The sequence below is a fragment of the Anoplophora glabripennis genome, unplaced genomic scaffold (genome assembly GCF_000390285.2).
Source record: "Anoplophora glabripennis isolate ALB-LARVAE unplaced genomic scaffold, Agla_2.0 scaffold58, whole genome shotgun sequence".
Classification (NCBI taxonomy): Eukaryota; Metazoa; Arthropoda; class Insecta; order Coleoptera; family Cerambycidae; genus Anoplophora; species Anoplophora glabripennis.
In genome coordinates this window covers 675,044-696,543 of record NW_019416277.1, presented here as the reverse complement: position 1 = coordinate 696,543, position 21,500 = coordinate 675,044, and the positions used below count along the sequence as shown (strand labels likewise).

The 21,500-nt window shown below is 32.1% G+C and overlaps 1 protein-coding gene across 4 annotated transcripts in view; it reads left to right on the top strand.

The window, feature by feature from the left end:
- Window positions 1-21,500, top strand: part of LOC108917612 (GATA-binding factor 6-B) — a 71,434-nt gene that overhangs the window by 46,659 nt on the left and 3,275 nt on the right. For 2 of the 4 annotated variants that reach the window (XM_018724310.2, XM_018724309.2), the window contains exons 3-6: window positions 682-1,089; window positions 4,970-5,095; window positions 7,443-7,554; window positions 15,681-15,831. In XM_018724310.2, coding sequence (XP_018579826.1) covers window positions 682-1,089; window positions 4,970-5,095; window positions 7,443-7,554; window positions 15,681-15,831 — 797 coding nt within the window. Of the gene's footprint in view, window positions 1-681; window positions 1,090-4,969; window positions 5,096-7,442; window positions 7,555-15,680; window positions 15,839-21,500 lie in introns of all 4 variants that reach the window. The other 2 variants (XM_018724312.2, XM_018724311.2) reach the window with 2 other exon arrangements.

Below are 21,500 nucleotides of genomic sequence, written 5' to 3'. Positions count from 1 at the left end.
CATTTTCCTAACCGATAATTTGGAAGAGGATATAATGTATCAATGACTTGACCACCGCGATCGATCGACTGACAATACAATGCATTTAATTTGATCAGAAATAATTAATTAATCTTTCAGATAGCAAGTATCGAAGTAGAAGGAGGTTTATTTCAACATTTATTGTAATAAGATTTGTTGCGATTCAATAAATCTGTTTAGTTTCAGTTGTTTAATGAAACATTCTTTTCGGTAATAGGTTGTATTTTTAAATAATACTTGAGTAAGCTAAGCTAAAACATACCAAAACATTTTACAGACAAATAAAACAAAACCCAAAAAAAAATTCAACTTGCGATATTCGTTATGCCATGATAGAAAAAAATAGTAAAAAGTAGGATACAGGGTGATCAAAATGGCCCTTCCATACTCCCCAGCTTATTTGTATTATTCAGATCATTTATCGACCTCATTGAGCATAGGCCCTGAAAATTTAATTATGTTTTTTTTTTCCAAAAAAAAACTACTTTTGTAATAGCAGCTTTTAACGCCCATAATTGTACCCTTCAACGCCTATAATTGCAAGGCGGTCAGTTTAAAAGGTTAGTTTGACCAAAATTTTTAGTCATATCTTTTTATGTGCTGTCGCCGCACAAAGTTCTTAACATACTTTACGGGACACCCTGCATTTGTTTTTTCTAGAACAGCTTCGATGTATCTAGTTCTCAGCAGCAATCTCAGGTGAATCTGATCCAGCCTGGAGACACATATTACAACAGCACTGCAAACTGGACCCCTACCAACGCCTCGTACCAACAGTACCAGGGTAGTACCAACATGAATATTAGTTTACACCAGCCGGACAGCACTCAAACTTATACGGGATACACAAACGCCACCTGGTCGCACGGCACCATGGAGGATGCCCAGCCTCATCGAACAGCAAGCCAAGAGGTACTAGTGAAAGAGTGCGTAAATTGCGGCGCTAGTGTTACCCCCCTTTGGCGTAGAGACGGTACCGGTCATTATCTCTGTAATGCGTGTGGTTTGTACCATAAAATTAATGGTGTGCACAGACCACCAGTTAGGCCTACCAAAAAACCACAGGCGGTAAGTTAAAGTTTGGGTGTCGATGTCATTCTGTTACACTAATATGCTGTGGGGTAAGTTAAGTTGGAAACCGTTTTGCGTACGAAAATGTTTCCATTCTCTCATATAGGTCGTAATAATTATTGGATATGCCGTATTGAAATACAAACTCAAAAACTACAAAACAAATGAAGAAACTGCGATGGCAATTCAAAATTCAGCACGGGTAATTTTCTTTACAAAATTGTCTTGCAAGTCAATTTTGTTTTTGATGTAAGCTCCAATCAAAGAGTCAGTTATAATAACTTGAAAGACTAGGAATTTAAGAATTAAGTGGAAAAGCACTTCAATCATGCACAAGATTCCTTTTTATTTATATTTTTCTTTATCTAGGTTACAGTAATTAAAACATTCCGATTCTTGAAACTATTTTTTAACTCAAAATTAGTTTGCACACATTCTGGCATATCTAAACATTATTAAAACTGATAAGAGAATGAAAATGGTCGATTGCAAGATACGTTATCCGATTTAAATAGCCCACCGTGTTTTAACATGTATAAAATTCTTATTGCCTGATTTAATTTTAAAGTTATATATTAAAAGATTATTTTGTGTGGTTGCTAATGTATAACACTCTACCATAAATAGACTCATAAGAAATAATGTGACATACCGTTACCGTTTCAGATAACACATACCAACAAAATTTAACTTTTTTTTTTGGAAGCAGAAACTTGAATATATATTTCCAAAGGATTTAGGTGCACTGAATCCGAATCTGACAGCAAAATTGCTCTATCGCGTCAGGTTGTACAAAAAACACTGTCTTTCGTCATATTTGAGGTTATGTAGTAATGCCATCTATTCTTTTCAAGAAACTAATATTTTGAATCTAAAAGTACAAGGCTCCCTCCTTCGAATGCCGTTGAGTTTCATCAAATATCTTTTTTTTTTCGTTGAGATATCACATGTTGAAATTTTTAATTTTCTCAGTTTCTTAATATGCGAAAATCTACTAAGGATCCCTTAGACATCAAGCAGTCGATTGCAATTCAGAAACTTCATACCCATACGGTTTGTGGGTTTGGAGTTAGTGGGCTTGGGGTTTGTAAGCTTATAGTTTGTAGGTTCGGATTTTGTGGGATTGGGGTTCATGGATTTAGGGATTGTGGGTTTGTGCATTTGGAGTTTGTGAGTTTGAGTTCGTATGTAGGTATTGATGGTTTCTGAGTATGAAGTTTCTGAACTGCAATCAACTGTTTGACGTCTAAGGGATCCTTAGTCGATTTTCGCATATTAAGAAATTGATAAACTTAGAAATTTCAACATGTGATAACTCAACGAAAAAAAAAAAGATATTTGAGCAAACTCAACGGCATTCGAAAGAGGGAGCCTTGTACTTTTAAATTATATGTATTTTTTTTAAAGAATAGATGGCATTACTACATTACCCCAAATATGACGAAAAACGATGTTTTTTGCACTTTTAGGTTAGGATATCTCAAAAACCTGACGTGATAGAGCAATTCTGCGGTCAGATTCGGATTCAGCGCACCAAAATCCTTTGGGAATGCATATTAGTGTGTCTGCTTCTTGATCCTTGTTGACCTGTGTAATTATTTTTGCCACAATTTGTTGCTTAAGCCCAACGCACACGCGTTGCGATTTATCGCACTACAAGTTTTACAACTATCGGAACAATCGCCTGAACAATAATATGACGTAAACAAATTGAAATAAGGAAATGTACATTTGAATGGTAGTACTTACTTATATGTTCACACAAGTTTTTCCAACACATCTCAATTCATTAACAAGCCACAGTCAAAAGCTAAAAGCGTAGTAGCTTTGCTTCGTAATATTAGAGGAGATTATGGTAACTTTAAATACATTGAAATGTACCAACAAAAACTACTTAACCAACTAAAAATATAAAGGGTGAGTCATATTTGGGTGTAAAAAGTACCAAAATGTTTTCTTAAAAAAAGTACAGGGTGTAATTTTATTAAATGACTGATTTGATTGGCTAAAAAATATATATCGAAAGAGGAATAAAATTAATAGGAAAATAAATGATATAATAAAATATAGAGGACTCTAGGCATTATGTTCAAAGTACTCAGTTCAATAACTTTTAATACACATTTGAACCTTTGAATGAGTTTTTCCCACAAATGGTTAGATATAAAAAAAATTACTAAAGTTATAAACTTCATCAAAAATAATTGCAGAATAAAAACTCAATTCAAGGTTACTTGAAATGTTTCTCAGCACCCTGAATCTTTATACAGAGGTGGTTTGGTACTGAGGTATGTTGGATTAATCACTTTGTTTTGGCTAACAGAATTTTTACATCTAATTATATCCTTTGTGTACTTATTTGTACACATAATGAACATTACCTAAAATTAACGACTAGGAGAAAACGCTAATCAGAAGTTAAGAACTCATCTGACACGGATTTTTTGATCTCACGAAGCATAGAACGAGAAATTTGAGGTGAAACACTTGATGCACTTGTTGCCCGTCTTCGATCACGATTATTTTTAAATATAATTAAGTCATTGTTCAATCATATGCATCTTCTTACGGAAAAATCATCAGCAACTATTGTTTATATAAAGCACATTGTGTTGATGGTAAAAATTACATTGGTTGGATGAATTCATACGACTTATAACAAATCGTAGCATGTGTACAATGTTTTGTTGCTCTTTTATCAGTAAAGTACTAAATATTGTCTATATAATTGTCAAGTCTTTGGTATATAAGTAAATTAATTTCTGTATTTTTTTGCATAGAATGCATCAGCGTAATGAATTTGTTATTTCTATCGGCAATAAATGAGAATGCTCGAACAGTGCTATTACATAAAAGTTTACTACTTCTTAATTCTGAACTGACTTTTAAAAGCAAACTTGTAAGATTAGTATGTTGTTACAAAAAGATTCGATAAGGCAAAAAAAAATTAATCAATGGGGTAACTTCCTGTTAATAAAACATTATGCGGATAATTCATGCTTAAGATAAGGGTACGATAAAGTTAATAATATTTGCCTTAATCTTAAAATAAAAACTAAGTTATTATCAATGTCACATAAATTAACTTCTATAAAATTTATTGCGGTTTTATTAAAAATGGTATTTTTGTAGAATACGGTATAAAAAATTAAAGAATATTAAAAAAAACAGACCTATCGGCTATTTTTTATAAGTATCTACTATGATTTCGTTATTAAAATTTCTACAATTTGCTTTGCCAATAATTTTTTTCTTATTATTTCTACACATGATTAAACATCCAGATTAAAAATGTCTACGTGACAAAACAGTAAGTACATTATTTGCTTCAAGATTTTTCTGTTTACTTAATAGTAGAGTATATTTTTAATTTATTTAGAAGACTGTTGCTAGGCGGTACTCTGCATGACATTTCGTTTCCAATTCATAGCTTAAAATATGTCATCGATCTTATCACCAATATTTGTCAAGAAAGTATACCAAAAATTATTTTTCCTCACCTTGATACTTACCGATGATATCATTGTGTACTCAACTCGAAATGAGGTCGAGTACAGCGTTGATAAGACTAGTGTTATAAAGCATATTAAGTGATCACACAAGATTTTCTGTTTTTTACACTGTCTCCTAAAATAGAATACGCCTTTGGTTATTTTGAGATTAATATATTACGACCTTTTACAGTTCTAGCTTTGTGTCAAATGATTTTGCACATATTTCAGTTGTTTGTATTTTTATTGCACTCATAACTTACTTGATTTTATGTCGAGACAGATTAACAGTCGGGTCCATTATTTCAGGAAATACATATATTGAATACTTACAAAATAATATTCTATTTTTTCTGCCGATCAGTCCCTAATATGCGAATTTTTAGACTGGGAATCGAAGAAATGGAATATCATGTGCCAACTGCAAAACCCAAAATACTACCCTGTGGAGAAGAAACAATCAGGGGGAACCAGTTTGTAATGCCTGCGGACTGTATTATAAATTACACAGTGTAAGTATTTTTTAAATTACGTATTTAATTACGGTTTATTATTGAAGTAGTATGCTCTAATATTTTAAGTTAGTTCCAACAAAAATACGTACCTAGTACATAGTTGGAGAAATGTTAGTATAAATTAGAACTTCAAGTTTTTTAACACTAAAAACTAAAAAGTATTATAAATGAATCTGTCTTCATTCATTAGTATCGTCCAGTAATTTCCACTACTTAATAATATCAGAAAGACAGTGATTATATGACTACCTATATTTCTGAGGGTGCAAATTTCTTCTTAAATGTATAGAAATAACATCTATGTATTTTTAAAATAAGTAACTATAATGCGATTCTTTGTAAATTAACTACACAAGTTTTTATCGTGTATCTGAAAATGTCTCTGTTTTATACGTATTTATAAAATATTCCATTATGGTAGATTAGTCAGCACAATTACCTACAATTTAAAAAATATATATATTTTCATCGTTTAGATCCTAAGCTAAGCTACTTAACATTTTGCGCCTGTTAGCCATACTCGTACCTACATTATTCAACATATCAACATAAAACAAAAACGTACGTGTGGGGTAAACCTTTAACTTTAAGTAAACAACTGTTTAAAACTGTTGCATATTTCTAATAGAATACAAGGGCCGAAGAGCGGAGCTCGCGCTCGAAAATGAAAAGTTAAAGGTTTATCTCACACGTACGATTTTGTTTTATGTTGATATGTTGAATAATGTACGACTACGGCTAACAGGCGCAAAATGTTAAGTAGCTAGGATCTAAACGATGAAAATAATTTTTTTTAATTGTAGGTAATTGTGCTGGTTAATCTACCGTGATGGAATATTTTATAAATATACATATATATTTTTCAAAAAATTAAAAATAACTGTGACGTATAAAACTAAGAGGGTGACATATAAAACCTTACCAAAGCTGCAAAAATGAAGATAATTGAATTTTGCTAATTGCTTTTGGTTTCTGCATATTTACACAATGTGTATACCAAATATTAAGTGTCAGCAAAACTTCAAACAAATTTGGCAAAGTTTCGAGTTTCAGATGCCGATGAATGTATAACGCCTTATAGAACAAAAAGTTTTGCTCTCCTTATTTTCGGCTTTAGCGTCATTATTGTGTATATATTGAACAATAATTTTCGAGTTTTATCACTTTTTGTTTATAATTGACATTTTTACAGCAACTTTAAAAAAATGACGTTTTATACAGTTTTTTCAATCTCACGGCTTTGTTATTGCAAATTTCGTAATCGCCACCGCCATTTTGTAGCTATTTTTATTACGAACAAAATCATGTCCTAAGCATTTCTTCGTACAAAGTGATCAAGCTGAGTTATTTAAAGAAAACTACTAAAAAAAAAATTTTCACGATTAAATTGTTAATAATTTTTTTTCCTGATAAAATACTTTGTCAGCAAATTAGCCTGTTATTGTACTCATCATTTAAAGTATTCCTGTGTAGTTATTTCCGAGTTATCAAGGAAATGTCACCAACAGTAACTTTTCGGCCTCTGCCGACTGGACTATAAATGTTGCTGAATCACATAATTATAAAAATCTTATTGCGTGTTACGTTTACAACTAAATTATAATTGAATGAAAGATAAGATAAGGTAGAGGAAAAAATGCATCTGAAAAATATTTTAATGGATTATGTGACAAAATCCACGGATTCGCTTGCTTGCACGTTTAAACAAATAATATTTTCACTTATTGTTTAAATCAGCATATTATTTTAGTGTAAGGCCACTTTGAATAAATTTGTTCTCGATACTTAAAAATTTAGAAACATCAGGCAATATTTTTAAGATTTTTACTTACAATTTTTGCTGTTTACACTTGAAAACGTTTCTCTTAAAAGACTGGAATTTTAGCAGTCAGATTACAAATAAAAACTGTGAATATTAAAACATACGTGGCACGTAGCGCAGGTACATATATGGTTTACTTAATATAGTTACTCATACTCTAATATCAACAGGCATCGGAGAGAAAAAAGTTTCCTGTGAATGAAAATTGATAAAAATATGTATTTTATGTAACATAATTACAGGTGTTAGATAATTTTTATTAAAAATGCAGACAAACAGACAAGCCGTCTGTCACTAATCTAAGATAGCCCTAATATTTATACGATAGGTGGTATCTCAATTGTTCCAAAATATCAGTTTATCCGGGGTTGATATGCAAAATTTATCTTTTTTGATACAGAGGAGTAATAACAACAAAAATCTCTTGTAAATACAAGATATACTATCTGTTACGTTTCCAAGATAATTTTCATTCATAATATTAGTGTGGAACGATAATCTGAAACGTATTTATCGTTACAGGTTAACAGGCCACTGAGTATGAAGAAAGATGGAATTCAGACCCGTAAGAGAAGACCAAAGAATTCTTCTGCTGCAAACGCTTCAGCCTCAAGTCACCATCTGCAAAGAATACGTAAGTTATCATGTCTCATATTTCACCATTAACACTTTTACTAACAAAGTCACTAATTTCCCTCAGCGTGTAATAAGTCGAAGGTTTTTAAACCAAATTTTCTACTAAAAGGTCATTTCCAAGGATATGTAGAATATTTCAAACACGTAAATTTAAAAATTTGCTACATTTATAGGAAACTGTATGTTGTATGTTTTTACAATTATATTATTATTCGAATATTTCAAGATGGAAGCTGATTTTATCACTTTTTTTTTATTCCCACGGGATTTACTTCATTGTAAAAAGCAATAAAACTAGTTTTGCTGTGAGGCTTTTAATATAGATGTCTGCATCATGACGTTCGTTGATGTGGATAGATAAAATTAAAGCACTTTGTAAATATTGATAAATACGGTATTGATAAGACATGACATGTAGTATTATATGAAAGTGTATGCTTACCTATATTGGAACTAACCAAATAATATTTAGTGGTTTATTTTTACTTTAATACCTTTTTCATGGAAACCTCAATGGAAACGTTATTTGACTATACCGAAGGCCGGTATTTTAGGACCCTTTACCAGGTTGAATATGTTATCTATCAATACGCATTTTTAAACAAATTATAAAAATGGAAAAAGGGCAACGTCATTGGATGCGAAACATTTTTTTTATATATTCCACTACCAAAAACAAAATTAATATTTGTTTGACTGAACCCGTTTTTTTAAGTATACTTATATTCAAATGAAAATATCATCCACTGAAGTTTAGAAAAGCTTGATAGGAACAGCTAGTATTGCCAACTATAACACCAATAATTGAAAACGGTGGCAGTAAAGCAACAGACACAGGGTGTTTTTAATATACTCGTCCTTAGCACTATTCACTGCATTCTCAAACACAATATCACCGTTTTTTTTTATTAATCGTTCAAGACTACCCTCTCCGACTTATAGTTATACGGGTCACTAATACAATAATTGCAAAGAAAATAATTTTAATATTTTTTTAATAGACCTATATTTGCAAATTATGATTATGATTTATAATTTCAAATCCTGAGCTTGCTACTACTCTTCAATAAATGTATTAAGAAGTTTTTTGAGTGAAATTTAACACGACTTTATTCTCACTTCTTGTCTCGGTTTATATTAGATCTATTAATTGTTCAATTATATGTGCAGATTTGGAAATGTACCTACATGTTTTTGATATATTTTGATTTATTTGAATTAATTATTATATTTATTATTTTATATTCTATGATATTAATAATTTTTTCTAGAAATTGTGTCCAAAAGCACAATTTGCATTTTGGCATGAAAAAACTTACACGATTAATAGTCAACAATAAGGAAATATCGTAGCGGGCGCAAAATAACGTCATGTCATTAGATTTGGGATAAAACCATTACTAATCCAATTTCTCAAAAACTAGCATTTAAAAAACTTCAGTTGGCTCAGGATTAGAGATTTTAAAAAGTTCAAATATTTGTAAATATGCTCCTTGTTAGGATATTTAACAAAATATTGAACTATTTAACTCTTGCACCTACCAATCACCCGTACACTTACAAGTAGGTTCACGTTATTATTGTCGCACTAAACTGACGATCTAATAAGGATAGTAAAACTCATATAAAATTCTACCCCTTTTACTTTTACCTGCACACTCTGTATACTTTGAAAGTACTTTTTTAAATAGTGTATCCCTGTACAATTTGGATGGAAGGTTTCTCAGGTAAATTTCTAGAAAACAGTGTGTCATAAATTGTGTTAGACAAAGTTAGAAAGACAACAATCTGTTTACCACTGCATGTACGAGGTCTGTTAAGAAAATTACCGAACTTTTTGAATTACGCGTTAATGGAAATATTTAGTGATATGCGGTTGGCAGCATTGCGTTGCCATAACCTTCTCTCATTTCTTCATCTCATTTAATTTTCGTGACATTGTTATTCGAGTGCAACGTGTGCGACTTTCTGGTATAACGATACAACGCAAAATTTTTCGTGATGGTGTTTAGAGATGGTTTTCATGATTTAAAAGTGGTCGTCAGTCAATTGAAGACGATTCTTGATGAGGAAGGCCTTCAATTCAACTGCTGACTCCGCTGACCACTTTCACAAAATCAAAGATCTGATGCACGCAAGTCACTGATTGACTCTCAGAGATATTGTAGAAGAGGTTAGCATCTCAATTGCATCCAGGCCATGAAATTTTGACTGAAAAATTGAACATATATCGAATAGCAGCAAAATTTGTTCCTCATTTGACGACCAAACAACAGAAAGAAAATCGTATGGACGTTTGTCGACAACTCAATGAACAATCCAATGACGATGAAACATTCATTCAAAGGATCATAACGGGTGATGAAAGATGGTTCTAGGCCACGACATTGAGACAAAAGTTCAATCATCACAATGGATTGACAAAGGATCTCCACGCCCTAAAAAAACATGTCAGCCTCGATCAACCATGAGTTTTGTGCAAAAAATCAGATTACTGAGTACTGTTATTTTCTGAATAGACCTATTAAGAAAAAAAAGCGATAGCTGAATTTGTGTAACCAAAACGTAACATTACTTATTTTTGTAATTTTGTTTTTTTCTTAAATTACACTTCATACAGGTTCGGAAAGTCCCCATGGTACATCGGCCGTTACGTGAGAGCGATAAAGTAAGTCATAGAAATCCGTGCGATAGACAAGGATGGTTACATTGAAGACGTTTCATAATCTGAATAGTTCTAACTCGAAATGGGCGGTGACTATTCAGATTATGAAACGTCTTCACTATAGCCATCATTGTCTATCGCACGGATTTCTATGACTTACTTTATCACTCTCACGTAACGACCGATGAACCATGGGAACTATTCAACCCTGTTTATAATATTTAATTACATTAAATAATTATTGGTGATTTGGGTTGTTACATATTTCTTCTTTTCTAAGTTGGATTAAGTCAGGAAATATAAAGAAAACTACCTACTACATTTTGTTGACACTTCATCGTTTTTATCTGAATCCTGAAGACTCTATGTGTTGAGTTTTATAAGTCAAAAATTATAAAATATAAGGGCATTTTCTACGTTAAATAGAATATTACATTGTCTAATTAAAGCATCTCTGCAAATCTCGCGAATATGTAATAGTCCACGGGCCCACGTACAAAGAAAAAAATGATTACCAGCAAGCTGTAACTTTGCGTGCAGCTTAAGTTTGACGAGTCTCCCAAGATTTGACTAAGAGGAAAATTCAACAGTGGTAAGTTTTCCCGTGAGTTTCAGGGAAACATGTCAATCTGGCATAACCATGGAATGTTATGACCAGCACTTTTTTTTAAGTTTAAATGAAAGATATATATTTTTTAAACCCCCCAAAAAATTTGTCCGACAAAAATGTTGGTATTTTAAGTTTGTCCCCCACCCCAAATATGTCGATTTGGTGACATTATGGTTGGTGACAACCAGCAAGCTGATTTTTCTGGGAGGGTTTGGTAATAAGATTTGAAATGAAAGTTTCTTATTGTCCGACAAAATTCTTGAGAACTTTTTGCAGTCCGACGCCCCGAAGATGTCGACTTAACGACAACATGGTTGGTGATGACCAGCTGTCGGACAAAAGCGTCATTATTTAAAAAATGCAATATTAATCTGAGAATTTAATTGTCCGACAAAATTANCTTATTGTCCGACAAAATTCTTGAGAACTTTTTGCAGTCCGACGCCCCGAAGATGTCGACTTAACGACAACATGGTTGGTGATGACCAGCTGTCGGACAAAAGCGTCATTATTTAAAAAATGCAATATTAATCTGAGAATTTAATTGTCCGACAAAATTATCGTTTTTTTTTGCTTGTCCTACAAAATTAAACTATAAAATTTTGCGGTTTCAATACTTACGCATGATGTAGAAGAAAAATGTATATGTAATTAAAAAATATATATGAATTAAACAAAATTTTGTTTAAATTTCTCAAATTTTAAAATAAATATGACTAATTTAAATTTATTTTTATACAATTAAAAAAAAATTGTATACAGGGTGGTCCCGAGCTAATAGGTCAAAATTCATGGGTAGTTTTTCGAAGCAAAAATATTGCGATTTAGCCGAACTTAACTTAGTCCAAAAGTTGATAGTTAAAGAGATACAGGGTGTTAAATGTAAAATATTTTAGCTTTTTTTTCATTTATTCCTTAACAAATGCAAATATCCACACAAAATTTTGAGGTTTGGAGTTCTTTAAGTAGAGGAATTGAAATGTGTTCACATTTTGGTTAAAGTTCATAGAGGGCGCTAGCTGCAGTAGATTGAATGTGTTAAAAACGACATAACTTTTTTATACTTTAAGGTATCTCATCTTTGGTATCAAATTCTTATTTTCCAACTTTTTTTACACAAAAAAGCTACACTTTATAAAACTAGCTGTCTCGCACCGTTTTCGAGATATTTGGCTTTGAAACTTCCAATGCTGTTGAATTAAATTACAATGAAGTACCTACCTATTATTAATTTAGCGGTGAAGTTTCTTAAGTTTGGACGAAAATCAAATAATTGACATATTCCACTTGTCTTATTGCTGTCATTTGTATGCTACTGTCCATTAAGTATTATTCGTACCTAAAATTACATCTTAATTTAAATTGTATGTACATAAATGTGAGATGGAATGCCGAGACTTCCGTTTTTGGGGTTACATGAAATCAGTTGTTTATGGAGAAACTATAAACACCTGTTAAGAACTTTGGCAGCAGGTTTTAAATGCTGCAAAGTCATTTCGCATTAAGGATTTATACTTTACAACAAGACAATCTTTTAATAAACGCGTTGATAAATGTATAATAATATTTTTAAAATTGGTTTAAAATTGGTTTAATTGTTTTTTCAAGAACAAAACTATGTGTAAACTGTTTGTCAAAACAAGATTGCAAATTTTAATTTAAAAAAACAAAAGCAAAAATTTATGCATTCATTGTACAGTTACCATTTTTTATAAAATAGTTACAATAGTTTATAAAATAAAATGTACATATAAGTTTTTTGAACAAAGAAATCATTTTGATGGAGATTAATTAAATTAGTTAGACATAATTATTTATGAATTTCAATTTCTGTTGCTCCTGTTAACAAGATAATTTTCTTATTTATTCTTCTTTATTTTTTCATTAAAAAATTAATTATTTTATAGCGGAATGAACATTAGGTACCACAAAAATAGTTATTTTTCCCATTTTTAAGGCAAATTTTCCAATCTTTTTGGCGGACAAGTATATTATTGTGTTATACATTTCAATTATTAGAGAAAAAAATCAAAACCAGATTGCTGGTTATCACCAACCATGTTGTCGTTAAGTCGACATCTTCGGGGCGTCGGACTGCAAAAACTTCTCAAGAATTTTGTCGGACAATAAGATACTTTCATTTCAAATCTTATTACCAAACCCTCCCAGAAAAATCAGCTTGCTGGTTGTCACCAACCATAATGTCACCAAATCGACATATTTGGGGTGGGGGACAAACTCAAAATACCAACATTTTTGTCGGACAAATTTTTTGGGGGGTTTAAAAAAAATATATCTTTCATTTAAACTTAAAAAAAAGTGCTGGTCATAACATTCCATGTTTATGCCAGATTGACATGTTTTCCTGAAAATCACGGGAAAACTTACCACTGTTGAATTTTCCTCATAGTCAAATCTTGGGAGACTCGTCAAACTTAAGCTGCACGCAAAGTTACAGCTTGCTGGTATTCATTTTTTCTTTGTATGTGGGCCCGTGGACTATAACATATGCAAAACATGGTAGGCTAAATGTTTTTGTTATACAGGTCCTTAATAAATGATTACAAGCCACGTGACCAGTAATTCTGCTTAGAACAGTAATTTTATTTTCTTCTCGTTGGCAAATAAATTTTAAAACAATATGATCAAGATTACATTAAAACACAGTATTCTGTTTCATCGGGTGTGATTGGCGTAACTTTTCACGAAATTCTATTCAACCAATCAGCGATCGCATTATCTCGAGCGTAGACGTAACGGTTTGTCATTGTTCATTGTACACGAGTCATTAATATTGGTGACGCCTAGATTTAGGAAATTTTCGTTACCAGTACCAATCGTATATTGTTGGGTTGCCTAAACTCGGTGGTCACGTGACTTGTAAACATTTATGAAGGCTCCGCACAAGACCATAATAATGGAATAACTGAACAACACAATTCAAAACTGAGTCATTGAAAGTGATACGTCGTAATAACGGGTAGTTGTTACAAGCGGACTGAAATCCATTGCACTTTTTTTACTCTATTTTAAAAGTATTAAGCTAATTCCTATTGACTGTTAAAATATTCCTATCTTGTTTTATCTAGAAGTTTTCTGTTTTGTATATATTTTAATTCTATTAATATTCAGACATTTATTAATTCCATTTAAAAACGAGACCATTTAAAAAAAATATTTCTTATAAAACGCACAAATAAGTCAGATCTCAAAGCAATTTAAAGTTGACATTATTTAATGATTTTATGATAAATAAGTAATAGTTACTATTAAGTTTCTTTAGAATACCTGGACTTTTGGTATCAAAGAGCATTATATGACTTTATTTGATAAGATTTTTAGGAAAATGTGTAGAATTAATTTGAATTAGTTTAAAATCTTTTAAGCAAGATAAAACCTATTTGCGTATAATTCAGTGGCGTAGTATTTTTTCTATACGTCTGGTTTTTCAGTTATAACGCCAACTTACTCTGTTTTTATGTATCTAGTTCGTCCTGGAGTCCACCCTATATGTTTTTCGATTTTTTTGCAATCTGTCTAATATTCCTATGCAAATGATGTATACCTACATGATATTTATCTAAAAAATACTTTCACATCACTAGAATTTTACAAGAAATTATAATTTATTATGCATATATGTAGATAAATATATTTATAATTTAATTGAATTGCACAATAAAACAATTTTTCAAGTATTATACGAAGTCTGTTCAGAAAAAAATCGAACTTTTTTAAATACGCGCTAATGGAGATATTTAGTGACATGCGGTTGGTAGCATTACATTGCGCATAATCTAATCTGTAACCACATATTCTTGGATTACTAATATCTCATTTAGCTTTTGTGATATTGTTATTTGGCTGCAACATGTTTAAGTGTGACGATTTTTGCGTGCAATTGAGGAAAACTTTCACACGGAATCGTTTCAACTTTTGAAACAAGCTTATGAAGATGATGTTCTGAGTCGTAGGTACGCACTGTTACGAATGTGGACGTCAGTCAATTGAAGATGATCATTGACCAGAAAGGCCTTCGTCTGTTTTATCATCATTGGTTTGTTCAAGGAATTACCGACAAACGCCTACACGATTTTTTTCTGTTCGGTTGTCAAACGAAGAACAAATTTTGCTGTAACTCGATGCATGTTCAATTTTTCGCTCAAAATTTCATGGCATGACTCAACTGAGATGGTAACCTCTTATACAATATTTCTGACAGTCAGTTGGTGATTTTCAGATACCAGATCTTTCACTTTCTGAACGTGGGAGTCATCAGTTGAAGTTGAAGGCCTTCCTGGCCGACGATCATCTTCAATTGACTGACGACCACTTTTAAATAGTGAAAACTATTCTTAACACTGCCTACTACCCAGAATATTATTTGCGTAAGCTTGTTTCAAAAGTTGTAACGTTTCCGTGAAAGTTTCCCCAATTTCACGCAAAATTTTACATTGCATCGTTGTTGAAGGAAATCACACATTACAAAAATCGTCACTAACGCTTAAACAGGTTGTACTCAAATAACAATATCACTAAATGAGGTATCACTAATCCAAAAACATGTGGTTACAGAGGAGGTTATGAGCAACGCAATGCTGCCAACCGCATATCACAAAATATCTCCATTAGCGCTTAATTCAAAAAGTTATGTTATTATCTGAACAGACCGCATAGTGTATAACTGTATCTATTAGACCTAATTAAAATTTTTGTGCGGACGGTACCTGACCTACTAAGATCTCATGTGTCTGTCATTCATACCGCCAATGATCTTGATCTACGCATCTCGTGGACACGATGAGTTTGGTCAAGCTGTATACTTGAAAATAAATTATTTACATTTCAGCTGTGCAGTACAATTATAATGCTCAAGAAATCGAACTGCCACCCGATCAATATCAGCTGCCAATGACAGCAACATTATACCAGCAGCAACAGCAGCAACCGCAAGCTTACAGACAATTTACTGTGGAACAGCTAAGCCGGCACCTTTCCAAGTAAGTGGTATGTTCTTTTCCTTATTCATTTAATTTTAATAGTTAGTTACATAGTATGAGCCAAAGTTGTACTACTTGATTCTTATTAACATTATACAAAATTCTTTCCCGATATTATTAGGACGAATAATGTTACGTTCTTATATCAACTTTTTCCCTATTAAAAGCGATGGTAGATTTTTTTGATTGTCTGAAAAGTCCTCTGATATATCTTATTCATAGTTTAAACCTAAACTATCTGGACTCTAATGTTCGTAATATTATTCCACATGTTGAGTGGGGGGTATGGGGCGGCTGACATTGTTTCATTTCCAACTTTACAATTTGCTTTCAAATTTTTGTGAAATATTGATCTCTAGAATATTAGAGAAAAAATATATATTTATACAGGGTGATTCACAAATGGTGACCAAAAATGAAAAAATTCTTTGGTGAATTTTAAGGGGAGTCTTTCCTATAAAGTTTTTATCTGGAACGTTTCGTTAAAAAGATACAGGGTGTGAAACTTAAAAAAATATTTTTAATTTTTTTAAATAATTTAAAAACTAGTAAGTGAAATAATTTGAAATTGGGCACATGTATTTATGTAAACATTGTCTAAAATCTGAGGGCTTTTCCTAAAGTTTACATGCTCCAGAGGCGGAGATGCAGGGTATCGGTGGCATATTTTTCTAAATAAAATAATACGCCACTGCTTTACGGTAACAACTATGATATTTTCGGATTTATCATTCAATTTTCTACAAATTACTACATATTCCCTTATGTTTTTCGAAAAAAGCCTGAAGTAAATTTTACGCAACTTTCAAAAATCGATTTTAAAATATAGAGTATCACGTTTAAAAAATATGAATTGCAACTTATAAAATAAAAGTTATAGAAAAAAAAATCATGTACGTCACTGGATTTTACACGAAAAAAGCATAAAAAACTTTTTATAAAATCAAAGAGAAAAGTTTATAACACAACTATATAAATGGGTAAAAATTAAAAACACCCTGTATCTCTTAAATGCATCAAAATATCGAGATGCAGTTTCGCTCAAATTTTATCTACTAGCTTGGTTTGCAAGCTTCCTTTGCAGTTGTCAGTGGCCGAACAGTTTCCACTCTCGTTACCACATCGTCGGTTTAACTTCTTAACTTAAAAACTGTTGAACTTGGTTCACCCCTTACAAGAGTGTTACTAAATTTCAAAACATACATTCAATTGGATAAAACAGTTCGTTCCATGATTTCGCGAAATATTTTAGGAAAATATAAACTACTATCTCTAAATAAATATGATTTTAGTTCTTAATAAATACTTCATGAAACAATACTAATTCAAAAAACATATGGCCTTGTTTTATGTAAGTCTTACAAATTAAAATTTAAAGAACTGTTTTATGATATTCAAATATTTAAGCAAATAATGAAATATTACTTGAAATACAAAGACAAATAATGCAATGAACTACTAAAATAATACGTACATATTGCAGAAGTTGTAGGATAAGTTATATAAATGGATAATAATACCTAATAATAATAATCTTATAATAAATAGTACGTATTTACTTCACATTTATTTGCCATTGTTACCTTGTACCCATGACTATATACACTCTAGTCAAAGCTTGTTAGTTGATGTAAAATCGTTCTACATCTTAGGCTTCACACAGTACGAGCGTGTATAAATAATTGCCTATTTTGAGATGCTGCATCGTATCTTTGTAGACCAAAGGTATCTATACAAATTTTTGTAAATGCACAATACAGTTTTTATGTATTTAGTTATTTATACACATTTTTCCATGTTGAACATTAAAAAAATTAAAACGGCGAATATACGTTTTTTATATTTTTTAAAATCAGCTCGCATATTTAGAAAATACAATATACTTAACAAATTTCTATGAAATTGCTTTAGGGAAGTCTGGGACGAGATGGCATATATTTTTTCTGAATTGCATAATTTGAAAATCATTGCATCCGTATGCTCTAAATTGATTAGTATCGTAAAAAAGTGTATATTATCAGAAATTAATACTACACGAAAATGTATTAGGTTGGGGAATAAGTAATGTCCGACTTTTTTCCAATTTCCAAGATATTTTATTTTTAACTACAATTATCAATATCAATCAGTGATGAATACATCACTGATCATCCTATTCACACTCCATCGATATTTGTGACCTCCTCCCAACGTTCAACAAGTTTCTCGATGCCTCTTCTGTAGAAATCCCCCGGCTTTGACTTGAAAACTCTCTAACCAAGCTCTTAACTTATTGTCGTTGTTGAAAGAAACACCGGGTAAGGAGATTGACAAAGAGCGGAAGAGATGTAAATCAGAAGGCGCGAGATCAGGAGAGTAATGCAGGTGGGGCAGAACTTCCAAATTCAATTCCCGAATGGCCGTTTTGCTCATATTGGTGATATGTCATCACGTATTGTCATGTTGCAAAAAAATGTCGTATCGCCTCTTTTGTTGAATAACCGCGTGGAGTCGCATAGTTGTTGGACATAGAGTTCTGTGTTGAAGGTTTTTTTATTTGGTAAGAGTTCGTAATAAAGAATCCCTTTGCTTTCTAATCCCACCAAACGCATGTTTCAAGTTCACGTACAGACACCATTTTTTTCATCAACTGTGACAATACGATTATGACCACGTGTTGATCGATGACGACAGAGCAAACCAGCGGCAATTGTGGAGCGTTTATTCTTAAGTCTGGTCCTGACGTTAGGTTTTGCACAACGTTTTACCTGCGCAATTCAAGACGTTGCAGACAAGACTGAGGCGATGAGCATAGTTATCCACTAATTGCGTAAATAAATCGGTGTGTGTAGACGTTCAGTCCGTTTTGTGATACGTTTTACCATTTGAATAGGTAAATTGTCGCCAGATCTTCGTCAACGTTCCCGTGAATCTATTGATTTGTATGAAAGTTTTCTATCTTTTTGGCATGTGAAATTAACGGAATATGGTGACTGAAACAAAATGAGCCAGGCATATGAAATTTTAATTGAAAAAGTTCAGAGGTTCAAACTGCAGCAAATAGAGAAACAGTAAAAAATATGTATTTTTTTCTTACAAAAATTGACCGGAGCAGTACTTTGTCCACGGTCGATTCCGCGAAAATGTGTAAATAAATATAGACGTATCCGCACCGTGTGGACGCTCTTGATTGTCAACGTTTTCATTCCGTTTTGTGACCGCGCAGATAAAACGTTGTGCAAAGCCTAGCGTCTGGACCCGGCTTTATTACCCTTTTTGTTCAAAACATGTGGGACCCAAGCTCCTAGTCCTTGAAATTCAATGATTTTAATATGACAGAACGCTTTAAATGAACAATTTGTTATCACCTTATCTAAATAAAGTAAGTGACACTGGATTAATAAAACATTAAAATATTAAAAGCTATTCTAAGCTTACAATGAGGTTTCAAATATTGGAGGTATAACGAAAAATGTTTGAGATTACTTTTTTCTTATTTTATATTTGATGCTACAGTTTATAAAATAATGGCAATTTTAGATGAATCTGCCAACTAGATATATTTTAAATGATTTCAGAAATTTCTGAAAAAAATATGTTTCTAGAGGTTCGAATTTAGAGCGAATTTAGAGCGAAGTAGCTCGAGTGATATACTATTTGAGGGAGTTTAAATGTTGAAGATATATAAAAAAAGTTTTAAAAAAGGTTTACTTTGAATAATGAATTTATTTAATTAAAAACAATAATAGCCATTAGGATTACGAGATAAATTACTCTATCTTGTCATCTGTGAGCAAAACGTGTACGTTATTCAGACTCGGAAATACTGAGACCTACATTTAATAATCCTTCGAGTTGAAAAACTTTTTTTTTTCAAATGGAATGACCCATATTAATTGTCATGGCTGAATACAAAATTGAATGCCCTTTCGACTGATATAAGGTTGTCCATACTTATCTTTAATAGTTTTCCAGAAAAATCGGGTTCTTTTCTAAAGTCCGAAAAATTAGCTATGTAACAGCATCAAGAAGGCCTTGCAAAACCACTTTTCTCTCACATTTTATTAGGTCTGGGACTGACAGTGTCAATATTTACTGGCATGTTTAAAAAGTGATTTGACAAACAAAAGTAAACCACTAACAACAACTAAAACAAAATGCAAAACGAAACAAACTGAAACTTTGAACACAAGGAGAAGAATACTTAGACCCCTGATTTATATCAATTTGCTCGAAGTGCCCTCCATTTTAATTAATACGCAAACGAATTCGGTTTTTAAAAGACTTCAACATTGGTCAGCATGTCTGGCATAATTTCTTGAAATGCTACTGTAATGCGCTGCCACATATCTTCCGCGGTAGTTGGTGGTAACGTAAACTTTGCTTTTTATAAATCCCCATAAAAAGAAGTCGCAACTTGTAATATTTGGACACCTGGATCCATCTGTTAGGAAAAGTTTCGTGTAAAAACTGATGAACTGCAGCGGTATTGTGAGGTGGATGCTAAAGGATTGTCGCCTAACAAATCTTCTAGAGTGTTTGTTAAAAAGTATAAATAAACAGCGACATGGGTTCCCAAAATTGCTCCCCACCCGTTCAAAGACCATAGTTGGCTATGAGTTGTCCGGAATTGGTGAGGTGTCATAATAATGGCAACTATGACTATTAATGAAACGATTTTTTTGAAAATTAGCCTCATCGGAGAACATGACCCATTTAAAGAAATCATCATCAAGATGATTTAATATCTCATGCGCACTGACAAAACTCCAGTCTCCGCTGAAAGTCTACTTTTAGTAACTCTTGGTGTAATTGGATGCGATCAGGATAAACTATGCTGTGCTTTTGTAAAATCCTATGTATCGGCGTTGTACTAATACAATTGCAAGGCCTTCTTGACGCTGTTACATAGTTACTTTTTCGGACTTTAGAAAATAACCTGATTTTTCTGGAAAACTGTTAAAGATAAGTATGGACAACCTTATATCTTCGAAAGGGCATTTAATTTTTCATTCACCCATGCCAATTAATATGGGTTATTCCATGTGAAAAAAAAAGTTTTTCAACTCGTAGGATTATTAAATGTGACCTACATTATTTCAGTATTTCCGAGTCTGAATACCGTACACGTTTTGCTCACAGATGACAAGATAGAGTAATTTATGCTAAAAACGAACTGTGAAAACTGCAGGTTTTTAGCTCTTACGGTTTAGACGATATCTAGCCTCATTTAGACTGAAATTGTGATTTTTTTTCAAAAACAACTGATTATCTTGAAAACGGTAAGATTTAAACACAATGTACACTTAATAAACCTTACCTAGTATTAACCAAGGAATTAAAAAACACAATAATATGTTTCATTCAAAATAACAAAGTTATGTAGCGCCCACGCGAAATGAAACACCCTGTAACGCTAAAATATTTTCTTTACATAAAACATAAAACACACCGCAGAAATGAGACAACCCCCAAATCGAAAAGCCAAAGGCTTGTGCGGAAGGGGGCTACACTTGAAAAAACGAGGACATGGTCGGACATTTCTTTACATGGTCCACATGATTCCAGATAAATTTTATTAAAACTATTTTTTTATAAATTTTACAGTTACAGAGTTATAGAAGAATCCCTCTTAGGTGGAACACCCTGTATTTACCATTACACACATACCTGAGATTGAAATTTTAGTA